Here is a 15,179-nt window from a genome sequence, read left to right on the forward strand (position 1 = left end):
GGAGCTCTCTATTAGGATGAGAAAAAGCCAGAATCTTAATAAGCTGTAGTAGGAAATTAATATTTCCTTTTGAAATCTCTCTTAGTGAAGGAAGACCTTCTCCCAGAGTGGAACTGCTGCACAACATAGACCCGATGTTTGTGGATGACTTCCCATGTGAGTATGCTATTGATTGCTCAGGATTTATTAAACATACAGTTTATCTTCTGAACACTTCTTGTTTTCTGTAAGTGAAGTATTTCCTTCCAGGTGGAACAAAATACAGTAGGCTGTCTTTTGCTTTTAAGCAAATAGCTTTAAAATAGAGAAACATCGTCCCCCAGATGCTGTGAGTACTTAATCATGACCACTTCCTACTTCAGAGAGCTCTGAAACCCTGGTGAGTAATGAATAAAGTACTTTGGGACATGGAGAGGTTGAGGAGCAGCCGTGTGCCTGAGGTGCACAGGGAGGCACACTGCCAAAAACCCCTTCCAAACCCTCTCTTCAGTGTTCCAAATGAACTGCTCGCCCTAATGCATCTTGATAGAGCTATATAATGTGACCTTGCAAATGGAAAACTTCAGTTTGCAAGAAGCTGAGAAGTTCCAAGCCTTGTGATTGCATTTGTTCCATAATCACGTGGGTTGGATCTTCAATGTCACAATCACATGAATTGGAGCTGAAGTTTGCTAATTCTATAGCTCTGTAAGCACCATCTGTTTTATGATTCAACATTATTAGTTTGCTAAAGACTACAGACTTTTGAGGCAGACATTTTTTTCATACAGAACATTGGAACAGGTCCTTTCCAGTGTTTTTATAGCATTTCTGTATTTCATTAAATAAAGAAGTAAATCCAGGCAGAGGAAAAGTAGAGCAATGAGGCAGGCATTTGCCAGCAAGGCAAATACACATTGTGCTACAGTAACTGGATGGAAAGGGGTAAGGTGGCGTTTTGCAATGCACATCTGGTTCTGCGATGCTTTTCTGAGAAGGAGCAACATTGTGCCTATCTAATGCTGACTGGGCAGCACTGCCTGCAGATAATTCCTACATACGGATTGAATTAAGTTGTAGCTACTCCAGTTTCCCTTCAAAGAATGCTCAGTGAGTATGCTCAGTAGCATTCCTGAGTGTTGTTATGTCCTGACGTGGTGTTCTCGGGCATACATCAGAGACCCATCTTTTCCCTATGGGAATGGCCTATGATTGAGCTCAGCAGAAGTGTTTAAGTAGACAAATTCCTGGTGTAAACAGAAGTGGGACAAGCAGAGGTTTTCAGAACACTGAGCTCTTTGGAAATGTCACCAGATTGCTTTCATGATCTAATGCTCTGATAATCCTTCTCTGTTTGCTACGTGCATCATGACTTTATTTTTTGTGTGCATTGCATTGTGGGCAGGGAGTGGGGCACGTGGTGAGAAACTGTAATACCATAACTCTTATGCTAGATGAGGTGTGTTTTTTAAGTGTCACAAACAGAGGAAGGTACATGCATGCCTGTAAATTTACAATGTTTTTATGTACCATTCAAAACTAGATTATAAAAAACAAAAACTTAATTCTTCACCGATGTGTTCTTATGCCCCATATAGGGTTTCCTTGTCTCTTTTCAGCAAAGGCCTATACTTTTGGCAAATTGCTTTGTGTGTCTTAGTGAAATTATACTTTGTCAAATAAGAATTAAAATTTCTATTTAGCAGTCTGAGTTATTGGGAGTAATTGTATGTGTATGTAAGTCACCTGATTCCTGCGTGCTGTTTTTCATTTATGGAAACTGAGTAATAAGTTTCCATAAAAACTGGTGTCTCTATTAGGGAGACGCAAAGCTATATACAAGTACTTTCATATTTTCAGCAAATATCATGGTTCTCTTTGTGCTTGTTTTGTTTCGTTTCATTTTGTTCTGTTTTAAAAAGCATCTTAAACTGCCCATACAATCTCCCTGTCACCAAGGTGATAAACTTTGTCACTCCATGTCCTAACTGTTTTGACATCAGAGTACTCTTATGCATGTTTTTCTGGGTTCTCTCTAATCGCCGGTATAGGCTTTTACCTTCTTTATGCGTACTTTGCTCACGTTCTAGTCAACTTTAAAAAAATCTCATCACATTAAATCATCTTGTGTCTGATGAGGTATTCCTACTAATGCTTTCTTTTTTGTATAAATTTGAATTAAAAAGTGAAATAATAACTGAAAGGTATAGATTAGCCAAATCTTTGGGTTTGAGGAGTACTGTAGGATAGCAAATAGGCAAGTAAATCTCAAGATACTGTTAAATGTAAAAAAAACCACCTTTCAGGTTGTTCTGGATAGTCAGGCAAGAAGACAGTGTACTGTTGTAGTTGGCATTAAGTTAGTATTTTACTTGTACTCAGTGCAGGTTCAGTGAACTCTTGAGTGGTTTTGCTTATAATGTATACCTTCTTTCAGCATAATATGTTTTTATTTAATGAATGCATTTATCTTCATCTCTCTCTGAATAACTGATAATATTTAGTATCCTGAGTGATGGGATATCTCATGTAATTAATTATTATTTTTTTAAACTGAAATAGGGAAACTGAGCCTTGTTCCATTCAGATTTTTTTATACTAGAATAAGAATTCCTTGAGGGAATAATTCATGTAGAAGAATTAGTTTAGTGTCAACTCAGCTGTTACAGCCAAGTGTTCAACAGAATGTTAAGGTAAAGTAATAGGACATGGTATCTTGATTACAGAGCTAACAACATCTCTGCTGCTGTGGTCTGTTAGAACTGACCTTGGGCAGTCTGTTTACCACTCGTGGGATAAGATCATATAACTTTTCAAGTTCTGAGACTGAGCGCTGGTTTCTGATCTCCACTTACCTTTGTTTAGGAGCTGGAGCAGGATGCCCAATGGTTAACACTGTAGCCCTGCAGTAGTCTTGTATTAAAGTACTGTACTTCTTTCCTATTTGTAATACTAAACAGCATAAGAGGAAAACCACTGTAAACTAGATTGCCTCCAGTTCCATTTTACAAAAAAGTACGGTCAGGTCTTATTTCACTGACTCCCTCAAGTAATCGTCTTCTCTCTCAAGGGTAGACTTTCTTCATTCAAATATAAACCTTTTCTGTGGTCTGATACACATCAGCTGTGATTCCTCATTTGTCATCTTTAGTGCTAATAAAAGTTTTCCTGTCCCTGGCTGAACACTTTGCCTTCAGTCTCCCTCTGACCTATGGCAGCCCAGTGGATTGGCTGTGGTTAAAAACAATCATTTATCTCAATGAACTAATCTGGTTTGCAGTGCAGACCTACAACAATTGTAGTTGTGGAATGAAAAACTAGGATGGGATCTCTAAAACTAGGATGAATAAAGGAGTGGATTCTGGTCTTTGGGTGTTAGGAAGCCAGTCTGGTGGTGAGCTTTTGCCAAGATGGCCAGCCTGTCCTTTGCTTTTCCTCCTTCACTTGTGTTAGATGTGGAAATCACATGGTGACAAGATGATTCTTATCAACCTTGACTGTTCTGGTAGCCAGGCAAAGGAGGAAGAAAGGTTTCTGCCACATCAGTCAGCTGAATCTACTTGCCTTGTAGCTGTGTGACTGGAAGCAGGGGGGCAGTGTGTGGTTCCTGGCAGATGGAGGGACTGGCCACAGGATTTGTCAGCTCAGATCAGCTCTAACCACCTTGGGAGCTTTAGCCAGAGGCAGTAGTTTCATGGATTTTAAGCTAGTGTATCTTGCTGCTGCTACCACAGAGGATATCCTGCCTCCCATGGTGTCTTACCACCACTCCCCTCTTTTGCGGTCACCAAAACTACGCACAGAGCCAGGCTATGAGCCAGTTCAGGATATTGGTTCAGATTTTAATAACCCCTTTTTTTTTTTCCCCCTCCGGATGTAGGTTGGATAGCCAAGCATATTTTGGCACAAAGAATGGGACTAGGAGGAATTTTGGGGGACAGGTGAGACTGATTCTTTCGGCTCTGAAATGAAGCTCTGAGATTTCTGTTGTGTGATATATGATGAAGTGATCCAACAGGTTTCTGCTGGGGAAGTGCTTCACTTTCTCCCCTCTCCATTCCCAGCCACATGCTACTAGTGCTTGTTATGCATCCATTCACTCCCTGGATACCTCCATGGACCTATCTAACTTGCTAGCCTGATATTCCTCTGTTGTGTAGGTTGACTGTGCTCATTGAAGGGGCTGATGGATGCCAGCAGCAACTTAAGTCTGGGGCAGGGAGGGCTGTGTGGTTGGAAGAGGGGAGGCAGAGGCAGAGACAACCCTTCTAGTGCTGTCTGGCTGCTTCTAGAGCCAGAGCCCCAGGGGGAAGGAGTGGGAAACCACATTTTCTGATTGAACCTTGCCGTGCTAAACCAGTCTGGTGAGCTCTGCAGAGGCAGCTGGGTCCAGGCTCCTCAGAGGCGATTGCTCCTCTCCCTCTTTAAAGGACTAGAAACCATTGCTTTTGTCCTTCTGGATGTTTCTTTATCACACTGTTTATTTTTTTCAAAAGTGATGAATATATGTCTCAATTGCTTGGTCTCAGCGTAAATTTGTAGTTTATTAGAGTTTACAATTAGGTAAAATGGGTATGAAGGATCTATTGTCTTTCAGGTTTGGGTCTGAAACATATTTTCTTTTAGCTTCAAGAATTCAGTAGTAAAATAAGGAAATTAAAACCAGAAAGCTAAAATTATGTTGAGAGTATAATTTTCTCTGAAATGTATAGGTTAAGAAAGCACAAATAAAATGCAACTTGAAAGTGGCATAAATCAAAAATCTTATTTACATGCTTTGAAGGGAAAAGAAATAAAATTGGTTTGCCCCATTTTTATGACTTTGTCTTTAAAAACTAAAAAAAACCAAGTTGTTGATGGTTTGGCAGCTGTGTGGGTGACATCAGCTCTCCCATGGTGAAAGATCTGCTGTCTCTTAAACAGCCTTATGGCATTTCATCAAGTTTTGGTGATTCAGCTGAACTAAAACCCCACTGGATTTAAGTCTCAATTCCCCTAACTGCTAAACCAAACTTATTTCTGACTACACCATCATTGCTAGATGACCTGTCTTGAAGCAGTATTGAAACTTTATATCCCACAGAAGTTAATTTTATTTTGAGAATAAGAACTAAATGACATGCTGAAAGGAAATGTAGCATTTAATTTAGAGTTGTTAATCAGAATCTGTCAGTACAAACTGTATTAGTTTTAGTGTGATTTGCTAAATTTAATAATGAATTTAGCGAATTTCACAAAATCTTGTGAAATCACTTTCTCTTCAAAAAGAAGTTGAATTTCTTTAATTAGAAAGATGTATTCAAAATAAATATGTTGTTGGGTGGAGCTTGTTTAAGCTAAAAAAAATTTTACCTTCATTTAAAATTTCAGACTTAACCGTAAACTAAAACTTCAAATGCATAATGACATTGTAGGTTACTAATTGTAGTCAATTTATTTACAAGATACATCTATTCAGAGGCAGACTTCCAAGACAGAGAACTTGTAAAACATTTTGTGATTTTTCTCCAAACTTTTATTTGCCTTGAGCAAAGTTAATCAAATTTTACATTGCTCTCCTTGGCATTTGAAAGAAGGCATTACCTCATATATTGCACTATTAATTGCCAACATAAATGATTGCTTATAATGGGCTAGGTCTGCTATATACAGAATGAAGATGTGATATGTTACAATAGAGAAACCTTTACAGTTCTGGGACTGATGTGTCATTCATGGGCATTAAAATTGCATTATAATGGCTGTAGCACTATATATTATATCCATACGTATACCAAAATAATTCATCTTGATTAAGGAGTAGACACTCTAGGCTCCTCTAGGCCCCATTTATTACTTATTTTACCTAGGTGAAAGATGATTCCTGAGTCTTTGTAGGATAGAAATTATTTCTTCTCCAGATCTGTTGCAGATCTGTTTAGAATTATTTAATAAAACTAAAAAAAAAAAAAATCTATGATAATGGAGTTATTCAGTAACAGCAGAAGAGCAAGGATGAGTGTCCTGGCTGGCCGTTGAATGGGATAAATACACTCCATGCCCATGCCAGGCTTAAGACCCAAAGTCTACTTTCAGAGTCAAAAACATGCAGAAAAGTGACCAGTATGGTTTCTGACTGAGCTTATATAGTGACAGCTGGAATGAGAGAATGGTCAAGAATGAAAAAAACAAGGAGATGTTCTTTGCTTCTCTGAAATACCATTTTTCTGCAAAATCATACGAATGCCTGCTGACCATCTGAATTCTGTCATCTTTCCATTTTGAAAAAATCATAAATTGTAATGACTCCCTGTAAGTTTATAGGGCAGGAGTTGCCAACATGTGACTCTGTAGCCCTCAACCACTTCATGCAGTGCACGTCATGCTGACCTGGCAGTTCTGGACAGAGCTCATCTCCACTCCTTAATGGGAGGCTGCTGTTCCTGCTAGCTCAACTGCCATTCACATCAGAGATAAGTAGTGTTTTTCTTTTGACTGTCAGTTATATGAGTTTCTGGGGTGTAGCTCTTGCTGTCAGAAAGTTTGGCCTGCAGTTCTACATTGCCTTGGCTCTTACCCCACCTGCATCTCAGTGTGAACCATCCATCCCTGCAGTATTCAATACTAAAGGATTGCATGTTTGGTGAGTCTCATAAATACTAATCTCCATGTTTCCTTCAGGATGTAGATAATCTCATTTAGAATTTAGAAATGTTAGGTCACTTGGTTAAGTGTCTAATGCAAGTATCATGACTGGAATTCAGAAATCTGCTTTTTTTATGCTTCATTGTACTCTATACCTATTTGATCACAACACTAACATTTTGCATTTTTATGCAGGTTTTGACATAAATGGTAGATTACATTTTTCAAGTGAAATATCTCTGAACTGTAAGCCTGTAAAATTTTAATTGTACACAGGATGTTAGAGTCAGTGCTCAGTTCTCTTTACTTTCAACACTGCAGCCTTACGGTGATGGAGGTTTGGGTCTTTCACATAGAAGGCCATCTCAACATGACGTGTCCTCAATAATTCCTAAGTTCTGCTCCATTCAGTTAAAATCTATTTCCTGGGAAAGTAAGATTTGGATTTTTTTTTCTTATTTGTCCACCAAAAGTGAAAGTCAAGCATTTAGTTTTGCTGTCTCTCATTTTGTGATGTTTGACCTTGTAGGCGGTAATATTTAGATTGCTCTTATTTCAAATAACTTTAATTTTTTTATTCTGTAATTGTGTAAGAATGTAACAACCTGGATAAATGATTCGCCCAGTTGATATGCAGAGGGATTTTTTGCTGCTCTGAGTGATTCTGGATTTCGCTCAATTGTGTGGTGTGGTTTTTTGTAAAGAAGTAATCTGTTGCAAAAACTAGGGTGAATACTTTGAGAAAAGAATGGGAGTATTTTCAAATGTTTATTCTTTTTGAAATTAAGAAGGGTATGTATTTTGAAAGGTAAGAGACTGAACATAATATTCTAGTATAAATCTTTTCTTTGGAATCAAACATTACTATGAGAAAACTGGCATTACAAGGAATAATCCTAGATCTATATGTTCACAACACTCAACTAAGTGAATTAAGATAGGTGAACTTCACTGGGTGAGTTCATGTACAGCACAGCCCTACACCTTGTCAACATGATAGTAGGAAGTTATAGTGTCTCAGGGCTCATCTGCTTCTTAAGTTCAGTATTCTATTCATTCTTCCAAGGTTAAGGTCATGGCTATATGTCAAATGTTTTTATTTTAATAAAATAACAGAAAGACTCAGAGTTTTGTAGAAAACTCATTATTGCCGTAAAGCAGCAAAAGGTCACAAAATGTCTTTCCTTAGTGAAGTAAGAAAATCCCTTATTTCTTCAGTAATTTGTTGTCACAGTGTAGGTTGGAAGAGCCCTTGACATTTCCAGAGTTTCCTTGTTGAGGTGAAACAGTTGCTCTACATATCACAATTCAAAAAAAGAGACATCAGTTAAAAGTACATATATGCAAAGGCCTTGTAAGCCCACAGAGCCATCTGCATTTCAAAGTGACTATAATAAGCTTGTGCTTTCTTCTAGCACATTTTCATGGAGTCTCACATTCAGGCATCAGACCTACAAACACGAATGCAACTTCAAAAATGTACCTTATAAATGAGGTTAAGCAAGTATAAAAGTTAAATTTCTGTAACTGAAATGGAAAAATCATCACTCTCTGCTGGCTAGTACTGACTAATGAGCTATCTTTTAGAAACACTGTAGAATATATATTTTATTTACTGTAAGAATGAAGGAAAGGCTTTAGAAGACTGAGCAGAAAAGCAAAATTAATTGACTTTATCTGCGTGAAGAGGTAAAAGTACAGATGGAAGAAGGTGCATTATGTGACTTTAAGCCTTTTCAAAAAAATGTGCAACATTTTCTCTCTGGTGAGAAGTTGTCAGTCTGCTGTAGTACAGACCATCAGTTACAACAACAACCCATAACACTGCAGTAGGCCTAGAAATAGCCATAAAGAACTCGTTCCGCTCTCCCATTGTTGTTGTTTGTTTGTTATTGTGAAGAGGGAAAATACTGCGTAATTAAACAGTAGCTTAAATTCAGTTTTCAGCTTTGATTTCTATAAGATTTTTTTGTCTTTGGTGCTTCATAAAAAGGCAAAAGCCAAAGAAGCACTAAATAACATTATGATTTAAGTTTTGTTAATGTACAACAAGCAATGTCTATGCAAAAATAGTTTGTGTCCAAAGAAGATACTTTTATATAGACCTTCTTTAAAATAGTCTAAATGACCTACTGGGGCTTCAATATTTGACTTTTCCCCTAGTAGATTTTTTTTTCTGTCTTTTTCTGTTGGTTTTCTCTCAGAAAGATTAAATTTGTGATGGATGTAAAACAGGAACAAATGTAATAGTGTAAGTGTTGATGAAGGCTCTAAAATATATGTATTTTCTAAAACATCCAGTAAGCTCTAATATTTGGCTTTATGTGGTTGATGGTGACTGTGAATGTTAAGTGTCCAAAGCATTTTTTCCCTGCCTGTTTCTCCATCTCTTCCCATTCCTCTATCTCTTCCCAAAATTTCAATATGTAAGTAAAAGTTAATTCAGAGTCAATATAATGAATTTGCCTGAAATAATATAGCCCAAGAAAGAATAGTCTAGGCATTTATAGCATTATCCATTATAATCAGGAAATGAAAAAATTTTCCTGTATTTTGCAAAAGATACCTCTAATTTCATTTTTAGAGTTCGTTGACAGAGATTCACTGAAGTTCAGCAGTTATGAATAAAGACCTTAAGATAATTTGCAGAGGATCAAACTGATCCTGGTGCCACTGGCGTTTTTAACCAGACCTGATTAATCTTCAGTTGACTGTCCTGTCAACTGTGTGCTTGGATGCAAGAGCTGAATCACTTGCTTGATGTAGATGAATTCATGCCAAGATAACATATGCCCTTTGCCAAAGCAATAGGGATAAATTCCTAAAACTCCTCCTGGAGTTTTTCATCAAGAAATGCTTTGTCTTGTGCATTTCTTGACGAAAACTAAGTGACAGTCTGCTTCACAGAATCAAGTCTAGAAAAAGTTAATTCTTGTCATAAAGTTCCCATTGTATAAAATGCTAAAAATAAATTCGTAGTGCAGCACCAACAAATTTCTAATACATCTATGTGAAACACAGTGAAAAATTGTGTTTATGGTCAAATGAGAGTTTTGCCTGGGGAATCCTCATATGCTTCTATTGAAGATTTTTTTCTGCTTTTGTAGCTATAGGAGAGAGAAATACTCCCTCCTTCTCTCCGTTTTCAGTTATAAATATATGGAGAACAGCGGTGTGTTTCTGTACTGTTAACAAACAAATGTGGCATTTAAAATGCATATAAAGGCATATAAACCTTATGTTCATAAATAGAAGATATCTAAGGTCCAAGTGTATCTCCTAACTGTAAAAAATATCAACTCTACCTTTTCTTCTCTAGCTTTTTTATTTCTCAATAAATTGTCTTTGAAAATTTAGTCTTATCTCTCAGGTGAGTAGTTGCTTCGCCTAACTGGTTTAAGATTTTACGGACTGTATAAATTATACTACTACATTGGAGGCAATCCAGATTTTCAGTGTTTATAAGAGACTTGACTTAATATTAATCAGTGGAAATGAAAAATATAGTACTTTCACTGCTCTCAATACTATACCACTGAAGTCTAGGGGTATATAATAAAAACTTGAACCGTGTTCAATGTATTATTTCCTGAAATTTAGGAGGAAAAAAAAAGCTAATGTTCAAGTAAAGCATGTCAGTGCTTAATCCAAAAGCATAAAGCAAAGAAATTCAAATAGAATGGAAATCTAGTGTAATTTCTGACCCAGTCCATAAATCCATACTGCTTTTATTCTCTGTGCAGCTGAACAATGTGAATGGTACTGTTTTCCAGTTGCTTAAGTACCTTCACTAAAAATGGTGTATACTGAAAGCTATTTCTACATTCTTATGTTCACACATTAAACTTCCCTGCAGCCTTCTCTCTGTTGCCTGGATCCAGGGACTTACAGACTGGAAAATACCAAAGGAAATCTGGATATTTCTGTCATGTACCATTCTGCTTTTTATGGTGTAATGTAGAGTCCCCAAGTTGAATGTATTTGTAGACTGTCTGCAAATCAAACTGTAGACCAGATAGCTTGCACATGAAAACCACTCTGTGCCTTCAGAATATTTTACATCTTGGATGTTAGACAAACAGATATATAATTGAATTAAGGCTTAAAAGAGAGTAAAATGCTAAGAATTTGCTCCAAATGGTGTACCTACTAAATTTCCTTACGTTCCTATATAAATTGGAAGTTTTACAAATTTGGTATTGGTGGAAATCAGAATTACCCAAACCCATCCGGATATCCCATCACCAAATTAAAGGTTTATTTTTTGTGTTGTCATTCAGAATATTTGTATGTATTATATGATGTAAGATGTAAAATAACAGACTTTGATAGAGTTGGACAGAAATCTCTCCTGAAAGATGTGAGATCACTGTTCAGAACTGTAACAATCAGGGTAACTCGGTTAGGGTTTTCGGTGTGGCCTGAGAATTTCCTCCTTTATGGAGGGAACTATTGGACAGTTGGAAAAATGCTGTTGGAGGAAAGTTCAGAAGATGTGGTTGTGGGAAGCAGTGCTGACCACAAAGAAAAGTTATTGGGTGGCTTCCTGACTTTTACTGGAATGGAGTTATGGTTCATTTCTTGACTTTGTGTTCCCTTTTCTGGCTCCATGCTCTTGTAAAGAATTAAGTCTTTGGGTACCTTTACCTGAAGTCTGCTTTTATTCCACTCTTTCAGTGCTGTAGGGAGAATCAAGAAATATGTTTAAGTAAACATTTTCTAGATCTTAACTTTGGAGCTTAGTGACACAGCTTTTACAGCAGGGAAAATTACTCTGCAATTCATTTTTATCTGCTTATCCATAAGCCTCAGTTTTTGGTAACATTCATGGTATTGTGTGCTCCTAGTAATTTATTTCTTATTTTCTTGAGGTCTCTTGTCTGAGAATTGGTAAATTGTGTATTGGCACTTTTGTTTTAATCTCAGAATCACTTTTATTTGAGGGGTTGGTTGAAGCATGTGTATTGTTGCCAGAAATGATTGCTGTAAATACAAATGGGGAAATCTGTCGTATGAAAGTTTTGTGGAAAACACATTTTGTCTATTGAACTGTATGGAAAAAGGGGAATTTAGCTTCATTTGTTTGATTAAGAGAAGCTGATAGGGTGTAAATTCCTTGTTTGTTACTGCTGATGCTTAACCAGTCTGAACCAGAGCCCACTGGAGTTAATGGAAAGGTTCCCATTTGTTTCAAGGTAGGTTTTTTTCAAGCCCTAACAGACTTCCCACTGTTCCACAGTTGAGCATTAGTAAGGCACAGGAAGCCTGCCAATCATGCAGGATTTGTGTGTATGCATATGGTGAGCTTTCTAGGAGTCTGAAGACTGCTGTCATGAAGGTAATTTTTACGTGGAGTTTCATAATATTTGAGAAAGTTGGTAATTTTTTTTACCTACGACTTCTGATATTGTAGCAAAAAAACAGAGTAAGGTGATTAGGAGTCTGCAGTGTGTATTGTGAGGAAAGCAATTATTTGTGGGTTTTTTTAACTACTTGAGTTTTCTTTTTTCTATTTAGTGGGCACCATGTAAATAAAAATTTTGAATCCTGATAGTAGCGTAAAATTATTTACATAATAAAGGAAGCTTTTTTTTAATGGAAGCTGTAAGAGAATGATACAGTTACCATTTTTCTGACAATATATACAAGATGGTGAATACAATAGGGATCTGTTGAATGATTATAATAGTATGTTGATTTTAAAGATGATAAAGAAAATACTAGAAAATTCTTTCTGTTTGAGTTTCATATGTGTAAGGGCTTTTTGGTTTGCCAGTCTCAGACTTCTGTCTGGGGATCTCCTCTGCAGTTTTTGTAGACTACTAGTCAGATCACAAGAGGTAAGGAGGTATATGCATTGCCTTACTATGAAAATAATACTTGTTACTGTTTATGGGGTTTAAGTCCTCGTGAAGTAACCTGTGTGATTTTTTTCCTAGTGTTTGGTTCAAGTACTAAGCAGAATTCCACTCTACAACGTATAGAGAGTTGTTTGCTCCTCTCTAATAAAAAACATTTTTACAAAGTAAGGAAACTTTTTGGAATCACTCATAATGTCTTACAGCATAATCTCAGCAGAATTTGAACATAATTTATCCCCTTGAGACTTATCATTGCCAGGTAACACTATCTTTTGAAAGCCTGCCTGCCAGCAGTGACAGTCTTCAGTGAGTTGCCAGTCTATATGCAGGAGATTGAATTATTTTAAATACAATATCTTTTTTTGGACATATGCATAAGTGCCACTTCATTTCCTAAAGCTGCCTCACTGCAAGCACTAGTTTCTGCAGTTCAGTAGTTTCTTGTCATCTTGCTGTGTGGTGCAACTTTGTCATATCTGTGTTCCTTTGCTCTGAGTGCCTATCTGACAGAATCCTGTGATGGGTGCCTCTTGTCACACCTGTAGCTCTGTATGGGTTCCTCCAGCCTCTGTTGGCAGAGGTAAGTCTGAAAACATGAACACTTCCAGTGATCCTCCCAAGAATCTTTGAAAACAAGCAGGACTTTATCGCAACACTGTCCTAGTGACAGTTGTGCTTATGTTGCGCCTGCTGACAAAATGGAATCTCTTTTATCATATGGACTTAAGGATGTCAGGGGATCAGCAGCTCAGAGAGTTGTCCTAGCTGTTCTAACAGCTGAGATGCTATTAAAAGAAGATTTTACAAAGTGATAGAATAACATGGAGGTTTTCCATGAAACATCTTTGTTGTGATTAAAAAAAAAAAAAGGTATGTAATTGAATTTGACGATGTAGCTGAGATTATTTCGTTCAGAGTGTAGTCTAGTCCTGCTGAAACATGACCGTTACTGGCAAAAGCAGACATTGAATTTCCTAAGTAAAGACTTTATGTCTCATTCAGTGTTTCAGTGTATTTGAGTTTTTCTCACTGTAAGTACATGCTGAGCAGTAGTCCTGTTCCTCATTGTAGATGATGTCTTGTTAGGTCAGGTAGAGTCTATAGTCACTCTGAATATGCTAAAAACTACCAAGATCATATGATTTCATTGATAATTCATGACATTTGTGTAGTAAGCACTCAAAGTATTTGGCCTGCATGTTTAAGTGGTATGTCCTCTGTCATTTAAAACAATAAGGTTTTGATTATTTGATTGCATTTGGCACAGCATCTCACAGGATGGGAAGAACCTTCCTTTGGTCATATACGGGAGTGAAAACAGCCTGGTCCCTGGAGTTCCTTAGAACATGCAAATTTAATTAAGCAGAGTATACATCTAGCAGAGGATTTTTACTCATGAGGGATTGCACATCATTCGACCTTGTAACTCGTTTCTGAACTTTCTCAGTCTTATTTTTGAGATGGGAAGACCAGAAATACAGTTTTCCAGTTGCACAGAGCTTTTTGCTTTGTTTACAAGTCCTTTTCTAATAATTCCTTGCACTCATTTTTCTTTCTATCCAATGCTGACATAATTCCAAAGAAGCATTAGCTCAATCTGTCATGATTCCAAGGTTTCACTCTTGCTTATGAGTGACATGCGGGCCATCATTCTGTACGTGAGTTTAGGCAGTAGCACCTGTTTATTATTTGTTTCAGATTTTTTTTAATTTGTACTGCAAAGAGTGGGAGCCATCTAAAATCTTAATTCACTGTGGGTTTCATGGCGTTACTTAGTGCATACTCTTCAGTCTTTTCTGTCAAGAAGGTTGCAAGTAAGCTCGGAGCTTTTACTGATTATATTTTCCCCATCATATGTCTGCTACATTTTATTATTATAAAAACATGTTTCACTATAAGGAATGTTGATATTTTTCTTTTTTTCTTTTGGGAAATGTACTGCAAAGGTAGGTAACTTAGAATCATAGAATCATAGAATCACTTGGCTTGGAAAAGACCTCTGAGATCATCAAGTCCAACCTTTGATCCAACACTGTCATGATTACTAGACCGTGGCGCTAAGTGCCACATCCAGTCTCATCTTAAAAACCTCCAGGGACGGAGAATCCACCAGCTCCCTGGGCAGCCCATTCCAATGTCTGATTACCTTCTCTGTAAAGAATTTCTTCCTAATATCCAACCTAAACCTCCCCTGGCAGAGCTTAAGACCATGCCCTCTTGTCTTACTGATAGCTGCCTGGGAGAAGAGACCAACCCCCACCTGGCTATAACCTCCTTTCAGGGAGTTGTAGAGAGTGATGAGGTCTCCCCTGAGCCTCCTCTTCTCCAGGCTAAACAACCCCAGCTCCCTCAGCTTCTCCTCACAGGACTTTTGTTCAAGTCCCTTCACCAGCCTTGTTGCTCTTCTCTGGACCTGCTCCAGCACCGCAATATCCTTCCTGAACTGAAGGGCCCAGAGCTGGACACATACTCGAGATGTGACCTCACCAGCACTGAGCACAGGGGAGGAGTGTTCTAACATCCTTGTTTTGCAGAAACAAAGATAGAAACTTCATCTGCCTTAAAGGGCACTGATAGCTGCTTACAAAAGAGATGGTTTTGTTACTTTGTAGGATATTGGAAAATTGTAGAGGCATGGTCACTCTGATACTCACATAACTGTTCAGATTACTCTTTGGGCAGGACTTTGTCTCCCAAATAAATAATAAATTAACA

General features: G+C 37.5%; 1 protein-coding gene across 1 annotated transcript in view; it reads left to right on the top strand.

The window, feature by feature from the left end:
- ARSB (arylsulfatase B) overlaps positions 1-15,179 on the top strand; it is a 68,831-nt gene that overhangs the window by 42,316 nt on the left and 11,336 nt on the right. The window contains exon 6 of the mRNA XM_027634547.1: positions 86-156. Coding sequence (XP_027490348.1) covers positions 86-156 — 71 coding nt within the window. The remainder of the gene's footprint in view (positions 1-85; positions 157-15,179) is intronic.

This window comes from Corapipo altera, unplaced genomic scaffold (genome assembly GCF_003945725.1).
Source record: "Corapipo altera isolate COAL_440 unplaced genomic scaffold, ASM394572v1 61411, whole genome shotgun sequence".
Lineage (NCBI taxonomy): Eukaryota > Metazoa > Chordata > Aves > Passeriformes > Pipridae > Corapipo > Corapipo altera.